The 15,957-nt window shown below is 42.6% G+C and overlaps 1 protein-coding gene across 1 annotated transcript; it reads right to left on the reverse strand.

The window, feature by feature from the left end:
• Positions 1 to 13,158: 13,158 nt before the first annotated feature.
• On the reverse strand, positions 13,159 to 15,948 carry rpp30 (ribonuclease P/MRP 30 subunit). Its single transcript, XM_058069270.1, has 12 exons — positions 15,731 to 15,948; positions 14,835 to 14,893; positions 14,714 to 14,770; positions 14,589 to 14,654; positions 14,437 to 14,508; positions 14,276 to 14,365; positions 14,057 to 14,173; positions 13,969 to 13,998; positions 13,864 to 13,901; positions 13,717 to 13,796; positions 13,552 to 13,641; positions 13,159 to 13,482 (listed from the first exon to the last, which is right to left on the reverse strand). Exons 1-12 carry the CDS (start codon positions 15,906 to 15,908, stop codon positions 13,436 to 13,438), a joined length of 924 nt encoding a protein of 307 aa, XP_057925253.1. The 5' UTR covers positions 15,909 to 15,948; the 3' UTR covers positions 13,159 to 13,435.
• Between the last annotated feature and the right edge of the window lie 9 nt (positions 15,949 to 15,957).

Consider the following 15,957-nt stretch of genomic DNA (forward strand, 5'->3'; position numbering starts at 1 on the left):
CATATAGACAAACAACCATTCACACTCACATTCATACCTATGGACAATTTGGAGTCGCTAATTAGCCTAGCATGTTTTTGGAATGTGGGAGGAAACCGGAGTACCCGGTTTAGAAAACCCACGCATGCACGGGGAGAACATGCAAACTCCACACAGAGATGGCCGAGGGTGGAATTGAACCCTAGCTGTGAGGTCTAACCACTCGACCACCGTGCTGACACTACAGATATTATATACTATAAATAGTATAATATAGTACAATTCATAGTAAACATAGTAGTAGCATCGAGTGATACGACGCTTTTGTGACGAATGTCGAATGGTCATCAATCAGTCATGTGGTCTTGTTGCTGTGGCGACGCCCCCCCCCCCCCGCCCCTCAAAGGGCGGCCATGTTTGTTGATTCAACTGACACAAGACAAACAAACTAATTACCTGCAAACAAAGCCGACGGCTCAGTGAGCTAACGAGGCTTAACGAGGTCAAGCACACACAGACGAGGTGTGTGTGTGTGTGTGTCGCTACATGGACACACACACACACACACACACACTTAAATAATGGATGCTTGGGTGCATTCACGCTAACACACACTTTGTCTGCTTTGGATAAAAGTGTGTTGAATAAAATATCGCTTGTCATGTCGACGGATGAATTATGAATCGACACATCACCGAACCTGTCAATCACGCACACGCACGTTCATGTCGTGTAACGAGTGGCTTAGCTAGCTATGAAACATAAAACACACACACACACACAAGCTAACAACGTGTGTGTGTGGTCACATGATCTCTTCCCATGACTCGCCAACTAACTGTGACGAGTCGTCTGACATGAGACAAGAAAAGTGTTTTTTTTTTTTTTTTTTTTTTAATTCCTGGCAGCCAATCAGAGGCTGAAATGAAAGTACGCTTTAATCGGCGATGGCGATAAAAAAGTGTTATTATTTTTCTTGGGAAAAGTTGGCTGTGATGGATGTCGGCTGCACATTCCACTCGGACCAACGAGGCAAAAAAAAAGGAAGTCTATTATTTCTTATCATCTTTGTTACATTACAAGGACTTTTATCAGCACACACCCTGATTGGCTGTCACTCAGCCCCGCCCCTCCCCCCTCCCGTGATGGCATCACGCTGCGTATATGTGGGTGGAAGAGGGTTTGGAAGGAGGGGGGGGATTGATAGAAGATTTCAGCTGCGATTCCCTTCTTGGTGAGGATGAGGAGGGCTATCGTATTCCTCGACAGGAAGTGTACGGCGACCACTTCCTGTTTTAACTTGAACCCGCTTTACGACGTGTTAACTTATTCCCTACAGTGGCATGATGCGGCGGCGGCGGCGTAGGCGGGATACGGAATCAGTCAGGCACAGCAAACAGGAAGTGACACGTGCAAGCCGGAAAACATTTAGCTTAGCATGTTCTGCTAAAAGGCTATTGTTGTTATCCAACACACACACACATGTTAAATAACACATGAGTGTTTCAATCGGCCAACGTAAATAAAACAAGAGTTTCTATGATTGACAGCTGCTATAAAGTCATGTGACAGGGCAGTAGTGGTTTTTTTCTATTAATTCGATTTTTTTTCGTTTTTTATGGCGTATCTTTGTTGATGTTTGGGATCAGACTAGTCGCTGGATCAGCTTGCTTTATGTAGAACAGGGGTGTCCAAACTGCGGCACCTTTGCTAAATTAATAATGAACGTTCCAACGTTGCATTCAAGGGTTCAGTCGCCATGATGACTTCCACTTGACGGGATGACGACCCCTCCGCTAGCAGTGCATCATGGGAATGAAATCAAACCCGCTCCGCTTAAATGAAAAGATGAGTGCGGCCGCGGCAGAGCGAGAGGCTGTTCATTAGTTCAGGAGCACCGCAGGTCCAATTCCCCCAGAGGACGACGGCGGCTGCGAGACGCGACGTTTGCGGCCTCGCTGCGGCGGCGTTGAATCAAATATGGACGAAGGCGGCGTTCCCCCGTGGAAACGCCACACAAATAAACTCTTATGGAAATGTTGTTTTGTCATAATCAATTTCCCATTACCCGTCACCACGGCAACATGCCACACAGGAACACGCACACAAACACACGGCGTGAATGAAAAAGTCATTTTGAGGAGAAGAAGCAAGAGAAAAGCATCTGAGATGAAGAAGAGAAAAAATGAAAGCTCCAATGAAACTAAGTTACATTACGTTGCTACGACGGTACCAGTACTAGCATGCTAAAACTTCAACCACAGGGTCCGCGCTTTTATTGTCTCACTAAATGTTTTCTTTAAATAACTATGTATGGATGGATGTATATATGTATGTATGGATGGATGGCTGTATGTAAGTATGTATGTAGGTATGTATGTATATATGTATGTATGGATGGATGGATGGCTGTATATACATATGTATGTAGGTATGTATGTATGGATGTGCGGACATATGTATATATGCATTTATGTGTGTATGTACATATGTTTGCATTTATGTATGTGTGTATGTATGTAGGTATGTATGTAGGTATGTATGTATGTATGTGCGGACATATGTATATATGTATGCATTTATGTGTGTATGTACATATGTTTGCATTTATGTGTGTATGTATGTATGTGTGTATGTATGTGCGGACATATGTATATATGCATTTATGTGTGTATGTATGTATGTATGTATGCATGTATGTGCGGACATATATATATATGCATTTATGTGTGTATGTACATATGTTTGCATGTATGTGTGTATGTATGTAGGTATGTATGTAGGTATGTATGTATGTATGTATGTGCGGACATATGTATATATGCATTTATGTTTGTATGTACGTATGTATGTATGTATGTATGTACGTATGTATGTGCGGGCATATGTATATATGCATTTATGTATGTATGTATGTTCTTACAGATGTATGTATGTGTATATGTATGTGTATATGTATGTATGTATGTATGTACATATATGTATGCATGTGCGTACATATGTATGAATGCAGTAATGTATGTACATACAGAACCCATGTATGTATTTATGTACCTATGTATGAATATATGAATGTATCTATGTATGCCTGAAGCTACGTACATATGTATTGATGTACGTACGTATGCATGTACATATGTACGGAATGTCTATGTATGTAATGTAAGTCCGTATATAAACTACTTCCAAAAAGTTGATGTTAGAAAACAAGTAGTGCCTAAGTATTGAACATATTGGACGTGCAAAATTACAGAAGATCAAGCTCATAATACAATAGTACATTTTAGGTTCATCCTGAAATCTATCTGAAATAACTTCTTCTGAGTAATAGGTACATATTTATGTATGAATGTATGAATGCATTTATGTATGAATGTATGTATGTATGTAGTAACACAAGCCTTATGCACATCAGCACTTAGACAGGACAAAGGTACGTTTGGCAGACTCTCTACCTTTATATGCTGATGAAAGACAAATGCAACTGTGTGTGTGTGTGTGTGTCATGTGACACACACCCCGATCCGTGCGTACAAAGCTGTGATGATGATGTCATGAATCGGAACGTGTCACATGAGACATGAACGAGCTTGTTGTCGTGATGCACTTTGTGATGGAGTCCGGATGCGCTGGAATATGACAGCTTCCTGGTGTTGCCGGGGGCGACGGCTGTTAGGCGCGTGAATACAAAGGAGCGTGTTGCCACTTCACTTTATGCTGAGGCGGCATTCATGCACTCTTGACGCGTACGAGGGTTCTATCAGTGTGTAGCCTTTTAAGAAATATCTGAGATGATGGGGGGGTTGGAGGGGGGGGGGCAAGGATCTTAAAGAAGACTTCAAACGACTTAAGTTTCATTAATTTTGACACTCTTTCGAGATTCTACGCTCGAGTGCTTCAAACTATTTCGACATGAAAATTTGAGCTAATTCACGCCATTTAGGCTAACCACAAAAACATTCCCAAATTGCTCCGCCCACTTTTGTGATAAAAGTGCTCTCGGCTATGCTACGCTAAACCTTAGCATGTAGTAACATGAGTTGCTCACGTCAGCGGGACGATGCGTCACGGGGGGAGGGGGTCAGAGGTCACGCTCCGGCACGGCTGCTTGGAGGCAGATATGACTTCCTGTGGGTGTGGATGACGGTTGCTATGGTAACTGTCTTGTCACGTCAAAGCGAAACGAGAGCCTCATCGCTCATTCTCGTACGGCCGTGGAGACAAGTGTGTGTGTGTGCGTGCGTGTGTGTGATATCCATCTCGATTACACACAAGTGTATTCGTTTTTGTTTGTTGTTGTTGTTTTGCCGCCAAACTAGCAGCTCAAGTCACATGACGGCGTTGCGTGTACTATGCTACGCAGTACCCGGACTGGCCTGTGAGAGGCAGCAGAATGCAGCATGGCACCCGATTACCCGAAACGAGGAAGAGCTACGATGCTAACTGCTAATTCTCTTCTTGAAAGAGGACATAAGAACGGAAATAAGAAGACGGGAGGACATTAGCCCTTAGCGTTTTGTTTAATTCCTGTCAGTCATGCGTTATCATATTTATATCCCAGTTCGGAGGTGCGAGGATTTTAAATTGATCTTTCAGCACATCTGACAGGCGCGAGGAGGTGCGAAGAGGCGTGAGGCGGCGCGAGGAGGAGCACAACGGGGAGGAGGAAAAGCGGAGGCGGACGTTTTCGGCGAAATGCCAAACAAATGAGTTTATGCGCTTTATTCGTGGTACGACAACACAACAAAGGTGACGACGCTTTCGGACGCACAACATGATGACACGAACGGCATTCGTCGCTCAAACCTTTGCGCCTGTGTTTCCTTGACGACAGACAGGAAGTGTCAACGAGCGCAGGTTCATAAATGTGCTCATTAAAATGAGAGGTGTTAATAAAATGCTGCTAATTGATCTTTAAGAGGAATACACGTTGGAACTGACAAAAAGTCATCAATCACACTTTTTTCTCTCTTTTTTTTACACACACATACACACACACACACGTGCACGCGCACAGTGGGTGAAGTGGCGGCTGACGAGTTTGAGGAGGAAATGAACAAAGTCCAATTAGCATGAGTTTAAACGTGTGAAGTTCTAAAAAAAAAAAGTTGCTTCAATTATGAAACTACCATTCAAATCTTTCTTAATTTAGTGTAGTAATACAGTAACAGCACCGACCAGCAGTTTGCTAGTTTTGATCCTCCGTAAGTACGAAGTGTTACGAAGCGCTACCACCTTCTTAAAAGTATCCGCAATACAAATAGTATAATACGGAATAGTTTCATTTTCGGGTGGGTTTCCACTCACTGAGACAGGCTTCCACCACTGTGCCGTGTGATGATTGATTGGTATTGGAAATATACATGATTTATACCAGGTGAAATACTCTTAAAGCACTAAATAATCATTCAAACGTACTTATTTGCTTGTCTGATGCACATGGAGCAAAGTCATGGACAACTTGACGCTCAGATCCTGCTGCTAAGCAGTTCTTGCTGCTACGGGCTCCTGCCGTGAGGCGTTCGGGTGCACTTGTAATTGTGAGTGTTGGGCGCTAATTGTTTTTTCATTTTCATTCACGTAACCTTGGGGCTACGTGTATACCACTTTGGGGACCTGGGGTGGTAGAGTAGTTTAGAGTAGTGTAGTGTAGTGTAGTGTAGTGTAGTGTAGTGTAGTGTAGTGTAGAGTAGTCTAGTCACTAGACAGTAGTGTAGTGTCGTGTAGTGTAGTGTAGAGTAGTGTAGTGTAGTGTGGTGTAAAGTAGTGAAGTGTAGTGTAGTGTAGAGTAGTGTAGTGTAGTGTAAAGTAGTGTAGTGTCCTATAGAGTAGTCTAGTGTAGTGTAGTGTAAAGTAGTGTAGTGTATTGTAGTGTAGAGTAGTGTAGTGTAGTGTAGTGTAAAGTAGTGTAGTGTAGTGTAGAGTAGTGCAGTGTAGTGGAGTGCAGTGTAGTGTAGTGTCCTATAGAGTAGTCTAGTGTAGTGTAGTGTAAAGTAGTGTAGTGTAGTGTATTGTAGTGTAGAGTAGTCTAGTGTATTGTAGTGTAGAGTAGTGTAGTGTAGTGTAGAACAGTGTAGTGTAGTGTAGCATACTATGGTGTAGTGTAGTGTAGAGTAGTGTAGTGTAGTGTAGAGTAGTCTAGTGTAATGTAGTGTAGTGTAGTGTAGTGTAGTGTAGTGTAGCATACTATGGTGTAGTGTAGTGTAGCATACTATGGTGTAGTGTAGTGTAGAGTAGTCTAGTGTATTGTAGTGTAGAGTAGTGTAGTGTAGTGTAGAACAGTGTAGTGTAGTGTAGCATACTATGGTGTAGTGTAGTGTAGAGTAGTGTAGTGTAGTGTAGAGTAGTCTAGTGTAATGTAGTGTAGTGTAGTGTAGCATACTATGGTGTAGTGTAGTGTAGTGTAGCATACTATGGTGTAGTGCAGTGTAGTGGTGCATACTATGGTGTAGTGTAGTGTAGAGTAGTCTAGTGTATTGTAGTGTAGTGTAGAGTAGTGTAGTGTAGTGTAGTGCAGTGTAGTGTAGCATACCATGGTGTAGTGTAGTGTAGTGTAGTGTAGCATACTATGGTGTAGTGTAGTGTAGAGTAGTGTAGTGTAGTGTAGTGTAGTGCAGTGTGGTGTAGCATACCATGGTGTAGTGTAGTGTAGCATACCACGGTGTAGTGTAGTGTAGAGTAGTGTAGTGTAGCGTAGAGTAGTGTAGTGTAGTGCAGTGTAGTGTAGCATACTACGGTGTAGTGTAGTGTATTGTAAGCACCCTTGGGTTTGCGCTCATGTATTTTTATTATGTTTATTTATCTTTCACACGTACCCTGTGTTGTGTTCCTGATGATTGCTTTCTATGTTACCATGGTGACGAGGGACTTATTGACTCATTTCACAACATGGAACATAATAGAAACCAAGGTGAACATTTGCTATTAAAGTGAAGTGTGTGTGTGTGTGTTCTTCCATTTTCAGACTTATTTTGATATTGCAGTTGATTGATTGACATGTACACGCCGTTTGTTTACTGTTGGATTTTTACAAGAAACTACGCAGAAAGTTCATCGACGTCTCGCACTCACGTGCACACACACACACACACTTGCCAATGATGTAGAAAATGCACGCTCAGCACAAGAGTTCCTTCTTGTACCCCCCCCACCCCCCCGCCCTCCTAAAGACGTGTCATTGGTCACACTGTGACATTTGCTTAAACGTCGTTAAGGCGGCGGCGGCGCCATAAAAGAGCACCGCTATAAACCATCCGTACTTCTTATTTAACTCTACATCAGGCCCAGATCCCTGGTCAAACACCCCCCGCAACGGCCCCCGCCTACACTAGACCACAATAGAGTCCGCTGGGATAGGCTCCAGCTTCCCTGCGACCCTACCGGTAACTATAAACAATGACACTACATAGTAATAACATAGTAATTACTATAACAATAAAGGAAATAGCACCGTATAGCAGAATAGACCGGAGTGGATTTGAGGCACTGAGAAGTGCATGATGGGAAAAACGAGGAAGATGAGACAAAAAAGGTTCTTTTCGCCATCAAGCACCCGTCACACGACCTCGACCTTGAGCAGCCGCCTCAGAGGACGCGCTGGTCGTTGGAGGAAATGTGTTTTGGGCCGCGACAGACGGAGATGGACGGGGCTGCGAGACGTTAATAAAATCCGAGAGGCTGATATGATCAAGCATGAAGTACATTACAAAGGTAATGTGAATTTAAAACCACTTCCTTTCATTATCAAAAACACTGAGCCGGCGCTCGGCGGCGCCGCTCGCCGAATTTATGAGGCCAACTTCCTGAATCTAATAGAAGGATTCAGGTGTTACTAATGGACGTGCGAGGGACGTAATAGAGGGGAGAGAGAGAGCTAATATGGAGTGATGGACGAGAGAAAAGTTGGAGACAAAGAAGAAGACAGGAAGTTGAAGAAAAAATAATGTTAAAAAGGCCCCGTGAATGACTGGCAATACCTGCTTTCGCCATAGGGGGCGTTGTTTGCTTTGCATCTAGTAGCTGGACATTTTTTTCATTCCTAATCACAAATTGACTTAACCTCGCCTCGCTTTGTGTGTGTGTGTGTGTGTGTGTGTGTGCACATGTGTACACGTGTGTGTGTGTGTGATCACTCAACTAAAACTGCAGCACTAATTAAAACTCTGCTGAGTGTGTGTGTTCTTGTCAGTACAGCTTTAGGCTCACTTGTGGGGGGGGGGGTGCTGTGTGTGTGTGTGTGTGTGTGTGGCCGCTATTTCATGAATGTCACTGTGGTTGTGAACTCTTAAAGGGTCAACACACACTTTCTGCTTCTCCATTTTTTGTTCCTTCACTTGTGTCATTGTCTCCGTCTTAGCCGGACAACCCCCCCCCCCCCTCCAGAACCCCCCCACACACCCCCATCCATCACTCAGCTACTCAAGCAACACATTACTAGCTTCCCCGCTCACACACACACACACACACACACTCTCACACTCAGCTGAGCATCATTACCAGGCGGCAATGAAGCAGAAAAGCTTGCTAATAGCAGGTCAGCGCCTGGTGTGTGTGTGTGTGTGTGAGCGGAAGAGTGTGTTGACCGCTTGGCAGTTTATTAGTGTGATGTTCTGACACGTGTGACCATGTTTGATACCGTCTGCTTCCGTCTAGGCGAGGCTAAGCTACTCGCTAACAAACCCACATCGTCACACACGGGACACGCCATCCCGACATGTGTGTGTCTGTGTGTGTGTGTGTGTGTGTGTGATTAATTCATGTATCTCTGAGTGCTTTGAAACAGGAAACCTCTCATCTCCATTTAGCTACAGGCACAATGTTCGCTGACCCCAACTGTGTGTGTGTGTGTGTGTGTGGTCAGCCGTGTCTATTACAAAAAGCACACACTTTGTTCCGTGTGTGTAAACCCTACAATGCACTGTGGAGTGTTGTACTTTGGTTGTCTCCAGGAATGTCCTTTTTCATGTCCGATACGGTAAACGATACCACAGCCTGTGTATCAGATAATACATTCTATGATAATATGATAATACCAATACATTCTGTTCTCCTCGCTTGTCGTATGTGTACTCTTTACTGTCGTGCATTTCAATGTGTAAGACTGGCTATACTCTTTATGATTAGCCTTTAGTTTTTATCACTTTTGATAGTACCAGTGGCGTCAGTAGGCCTATTTTAGCCCTAAAATGTTCTTAAGCCCCTCCTAAATAATTTGATATTTTTTATTGATTTGTTTTTATTTTTTATTGATTTTTTTTCACAAAAAAATCTCTGACAAATTTCATATAATAGGGCAAAAGCAGGCTAATACTAGCTTATTACTACTGTTTGTAATAGTAGTAGTAATAATCAGAAGAAGAATGAAAAATATATAATAAAATAAATAATTTGAGATTTTGAGATTTTGTGATTTTGTGATTTTTTTATTGATTTTTTTAAAAAAGAAAATCTCTGACAATTTTCATATAACAGGGCAAACTACTAATATTAGTAGTAGTAGTAGTAGTAATAATCAGAAGAAGAAGAATGAAAAATAAATAATTAAATAATTAATTAATAAATAAATACATTTCATATAATAGGGCAAAAGGAGGCTAATAAGCAAGCCAATAAGCAGGCTAATACTAGCCTACTAGTACTACTAGTAGTAGTAATAATAATCAGAAGAAGAATAATGATGATAGTAATAATAATAGGCTAATTAATAATATAATAATGATTATGACATCATTGATGACTGTACACTGGACAGAATGGTTGCAGAGCTTGAACAGCAGTTTTGCAGTATAGATTGTGTGTACTTGTGTACATTTAATGGCGGCCTAAAACAATTGAGTATCTCTACTAAATCTTTCCAAAAGTGGGAAAATTATATCCCGATTTTTGTTTCTTATTTGTTTTTTGGATTTTTTGGAATGTTTATTACATTCATATAATAATAACGTTTAATAATAAAAATAATAACGTTTTGCTGTTATTGGAGTTGTTGGTGGTTGTGTTTCGAATTTGTTTGGTTGCACGTTGTGGGGGGGTTTGAACCTCCCTCTCTGTCCCCATGCTGTGAAAAAGTCCCTGAACGCACCACGGCTGTCATCAAGTTGACGAGATAATGTCGTTCGTAAATCTCAGTTGACTTTATGAGTGCATATGAGATTTGATTGACACACACATGCCTACGGACACACCTGACACCCCCCCCCCCCCCCCCGCTCACCCCCCCCCCCTCCTGGTTGCCGTGGCTTACTGAAGGTGCGAAGGCGCTTCCAAAGTGAAAGAGGAGTCATTTTCTTCTGTTTTATTGGCTGAGTCAAGTCTGTCTGTCTGCTTGACGAGCTCTCATTATTAGCTCGTTAGCTCATTAAGGGGGGGGGGGGTCATTAAAGAGACAAACTGACCATCCTCCAGACATTCTCACACACTCGCACACACACACACACACACACAGCAGCTGTTCAAGCACGACATTAAAAGTCTCATTTTTTCCTTTTATGGTGTCGTTAATGTTTTTAGGGGGCTGCTAATGATATCACACACACACACACACATGCACACGCACACACATACACACAGGTAGAATGAGGAGTCGTTAGCTTTTAGTGACCGTAGCTGTTGACCTTTAGGACAAACCCAAGTTTCACCTGACAGTCAAACATCAGCAAAGAATATTCCCATATGTGGACACACACACACACACACTCTCACACACACACACACAAACACACACAACAGGGCTTGTTTATGTCCCACTGTTTACCCACTCCCGCTCGATACCGTGATTCGATAACGACTACCGCGGTGCCATCCCTTGATGAACGCTTCTTACGCAACGGCCAATGAAACAACTGGCGTGTTTGTGCAGCTCGTTAACCGCCTTTGATCTGGGCTTGATCAAGTCATTAGCCAGGCCTGCTCCTCGTTAGGACTTTTAAAGCTAACGAGCGAGCTAAAGCAAACACGTGTTGCTCTAACTGGGGAGTTTGACCCACGCTCAAGGTCAACCGTGACATCGCTGCTGGATGCTCAGATGCTGAATTGCTGTGTTGAGTCGTGTCAATCATCCTTCTGATTTGTATCTTTGACTGGAAAGTGCCTTAATATGAACACATTGCATGGAGGAAGAACTTGATATACTGTAGACTTTCACAATAAAAGTGTTGTCTTCAAAGCGGGCAAGCGCGTTTCACTCCAAGAACATGGCCGCCAACAAGAGAACAGTTTGCAAACTTGGTGTGTGTGTGTGTGTGTGTGTGTGGTTCACGCGCGCACGTGCACAAGGTAGCATCCAGCTGGCGTGTGCATGTGAGACAGACAGGAAGTGGATCATCTGCTAGCAGCAGAAATCCCAGAGAGGATTCTAATCGGCTTCACTGTGGTCACATGACACGCAGAGATAAACACTAAATGTGTGTGTGTGTGTGTGTGTGTGTGTGCTGGCTGGAGTTCTGTTCTTTTCTTTCTGGATGATTTTTCTGGATGACCTTGAAATGTCAGTACTTTTATGTCATGTGAATTAGTGCGTTTGTTGTCATACTTTGTTACAAGTTTGACTTTTGGGACTTTTTGTTAGAAAAACAGAATTCCAGCAGAAGAAGAAGAAAAATAAATCATTATTTTCCAAATTGAGGTGTTTTTTTGTTTGTTTCCTGTCCTCCATTCGAAGGCGTTTGGGTCTTTACACACACACACACACACACACACACACACACACACACACACAAGAAACCTTTGGGCTTCCTTTTGTTTTTATTTCTGTGTTAATTTTTTAGAATTACGTGAGATTAAAACTTAAGATTTCTCATTCAGATAAAAAACTGTTTCAGGATAATATCAATTAATCACACGATACGCCCACAATACATGGTTAACATGCATTGTTAGCATTGTTTCAATTATCTTGGTTTGTACACATTTTCCGGTTAGCCTACAATACGGCGTGTGTCTTACGTTACATCACGTTATTAATACACTTGAGAAGAGTTTTTGCCCTTTTGTGTGTCAACTTGAGATAAATTAATCGTTTTAGCGTGTGAGCAATTGGGGTGAAACCCGTACTGTAACACGTACCTAGCTGTCGGCACGTCAACGGCGCTCTGCTGCCACCTGCTGACTGAAAATGTCACTGCCGAATCCCGCCAATTTCCCGTTGAATGGTGACGTCACTTGGTGATTCACTTCAAAACAGAGTTTTAAACAGTATTTCCGGTTTAGCTAAGGGAGTTTCAAAATACACAGACTTAAACGTCATTTTATCATTGACAAATCTATATTTTAATAATGACATGATTCAAAATAGAATAATAATAATAAGAAAACTACAAACTGGTGTTTTTGTACATTATAATTATTTGTTAAAAGGCTATCCACAATAGCTAAATCAATGCAACTGCACTTCTTCATAGCGGTTGAAGATATGTTTATGTATTCAATAAGATGATGTACATTCTCAAAAAAAAGGACACATGATGTGCTTTTAATTTGAAGAAGCCCTTCACCCCCGGAAGTGACGTGTGTATAGCCGCTCCTGTTGAAAACTTGTAGTGGTCATTCAGAGGACAGAGCCACCACACAACACAGCGCCTGTCAATCAAGCAGTTATCCCTTTCTATTGGGCGGGAAACTACCATTTCATTGATGCTAGCCTCAAATTCACTTTCAAGTTAACCGGATGTTAACTTGGCTCCTTTTTGACGCTTAGTTAGCCAGCCGGTATTAGCATGCAGTGTGATCGCCTTGTAAAGAGGTGTTTGGAACCGGAAGTGGATCTATGGAGCTGTAGAGCGGTGAGGAGCGTGTACGTGCGTGTGCGAGCTCTAGTAAGTAACTAATGATTTGTAATCAAGTAATTCGTCGATTGTGTAGAAGCGGGTCCGTTTGGAGGCGGGACCTCCGGTTTCTGATGATCCAATGGAGTTCCTCCCCAATCTGATTGGAATGACTCGTCAGGAGGACTCTCAGGTCGTGTTCCGACCCAGAAGTCCTCAGCTCTGTTGTTCTAGATGTCTGGCAGGGGAACCGGTAAGATAAGATAAACTTTATTTATTGCACATTGGCAAGATTACGTTGACAATGAGAAGATGTTGGAGAGTCAGCGTTAGTATACACAACGCAATGTTGTCCTGTCGTCTTTCAGGGCCACATCAACCACATGATGCATGAGGGAGGCGGGGCTTCGGTGAAACCACGCCACTGATTGGTGGAGCTGATGACGAAAGCGGCAAACAGGAAGGTAGTCGGTTTAGCGCAAAATTGAAAGAATGTTTTGATGACGTAGTTTTATTTTTGTAATTTTTCAACTCAAAGCCATTTTGTTGACACCACTTTATGTTCTTGTGAAATTAAAACAGTTGACAAAAAAGGAGACTAATTTAATTCTGTGCTGCATAGCAGTGAAGTCATTTTTCACTTGCTAACTAGCTTCATGCATTGAGGAGGGCGGAGCTTATCCAACATGACTACATCAGTCCTTCTGCTGAGTTTTGACTCGTTTGGCTGCAGGCACGTCAACTGCAAAGGTAAGAAGACAAAAACATTAGAATGGTTGATTAAATAATAACTAAATGCAGAGTCACATACAAGAGGAGGAGGGTGGAGCTCCTGGCTGGCAGGAGGTCTCCTTGGAGATCCTTCTGGTGGAAATGACACCGCTTGCCGTCTTCCTGGTTTCTGAGCACACAAGTCACCTTTTATGTGGACCTTCTCTGACACCACCCACTCGGTATATCTGAGGCGGGAACTTACCTGCGTGAAGTAAGACTGATCGACAAGTGGAGGAAACGGCTGCTCTAGCATCTCCGTCTGAGAGACCAAACAACGAACTTCTGAGGACTGTGTCAGGAAAAAAACACCCACATAGGGCACAGTAGGCTGGGCCAACAGGAAGGATACAAGTTGATGACATCATAGGGTCCTCTCAGCTCCAGAGGCTGAAGAGAGAAAAACGTGTGACATGTAGTGACCAACACAAAGGGGTCAAAGTGAGGGATCACGCACCTTCTCAGCCGCACTGGACACGATCACGTTCTGAAAGACACACCAGCGCATCAGCATCATCGTTAGTGAATGACACAAACATCCGTACCTTCCCTTTGTACGTCTCCGCCATGCTAATAGCGTTAGCAATGGTGTACCGTCTCATGGTGGCGTCTCTGATGGCTGCGGCGTATGAAACCTCAAACGCCACACCTCTCTCCACAGCCTACACACACACACACACACACACACACACACACACACACACACAGGCGCTGACTGTTAGCATTTTTTATTAGCATTGCATATAAAAGAGTAAGTCAATCACCCCGCTGACTGGAGCTCTCTTAAGGAGGAACGGAAGTTTCTCCGTCACGGACACAGTAATGATGTCCACGTCTAACTGCATGCACGCCGCCTATGTCAACAAACAGAAGCGTGTCACTGTGTGTGTCGTTGTGTTTGTGCGCGCACGTGCATGCGTCTCACGTGAAAAACTTTTTCTGTCGTTGGGTGCACGGCTATCAAATCAAAACCTCGATATTCTGCAGCATTCGGCCTCTAAACGGGACAAAAGTAATACAAAAACACCGTGTTAAAATCATCTTTGAGTGTGATGCTGCAATATTAACATTACTTACAAAGTGACACAAGTCTGACATGACCAACGTCAGTCTGTTGAGCACTCTGATTGGCCGAGAGCGACCCTGTCACACAACACAGTATTACATGAAGTAAATATAACGCACAGTTGTGCTAATGTTACCTGGACAATAGGTAGCTGATCGATGATCTCACTGATCGGCGTGGGGGAGGGAATCTCCTGCAGACGGGAAAATACATTACATACATGTGGTTGAACTTGTGTGTGTTTGTTTCTCTCTTACCTGTTTCTTTTTGGCTGTGGGTTCAAAAGTGTAGTTGACGGCTACTGTGGAAAAACCAACTGGAGGTAGATAACCATATTATTATTATTATTATGGTAATGGTTTTGTTTCATTTGAACATGCATCAGATTACAATTGAGTGCATCACATAATCAGTTCACAGTTCCACATGTCCGAAAGGAGTAGGAAGAAGAAAAGCTTATTAAATCCTACCCCTCCATCTGGTACTTTTACAATCAGTAACTGTTACATTTGTTCACTTCCTGCTTTCCATAATACAGTTTAAGGGTTTTGTTTTGTTTTTTTATAATGTACCTCATACCGAAGTACGAGGTGATATGACTATCCAATGACATAATGGGTACCATAGTAAGTGTCAATATAGTGTATTTAGCAAACATCAACTGCTTGTATTGTTTCTTGAATTGGCTCATCGTTGTGCATTGTTTGATTTCCTTAATCCATTCCATAGTTTGATTCCACATACTAATTATTTTTAGCCTTATGCATTATTTTAGCTGTTTGAAGATGAACTATATCAGCAAGTTTAAGTATTTGTGATTTTACAAATAATGAGTTAGTATGTTCTCTGTAGGCAGCATTATGAATTATCCTTACTGACCTTTTTTGTAGTACATTTAGCGACAGAAGATTGCTTTTATAGTTATTAGCCCATATTTCCACACAGTAAGTAAGATATGGTAGAACCAGAGAGTATTATTATGAGGCAAAACGAGCTAAGTATTTTGTCACATATACAAACACACGTATTGGTATCTTAATAGTTATAATAAGTGTTTCCTACACAAACAAGCTAGCTTAGCTAACTATTCTAGCTGTAATAAAGTAATCTTCGGAGTCCCACTTTCATTATAAGTTACATTCGGGAGACTCACGATGAGCTGCAGTCTCAATCAGTCGCTGCATGTTGCTTTTATCGTGCGAGAAAGTCAGGTTTAAATCCATGAAGACAGACATGATGTAGCGATGTGAGCGGTCGGACACCACAACACGCGGATTGCCACAACGAAAGGCATTGTGGGAAGCGGAGTCCTCGTGAAGATGCATTTGCATTGGCCAGCTGATTCCAAATCCATCCGCGAGGGGGCAGACCGACACGCTT

The sequence above is a fragment of the Doryrhamphus excisus genome, chromosome 3, assembly GCF_030265055.1.
Source record: "Doryrhamphus excisus isolate RoL2022-K1 chromosome 3, RoL_Dexc_1.0, whole genome shotgun sequence".
NCBI classification, from domain to species: Eukaryota; Metazoa; Chordata; class Actinopteri; order Syngnathiformes; family Syngnathidae; genus Doryrhamphus; species Doryrhamphus excisus.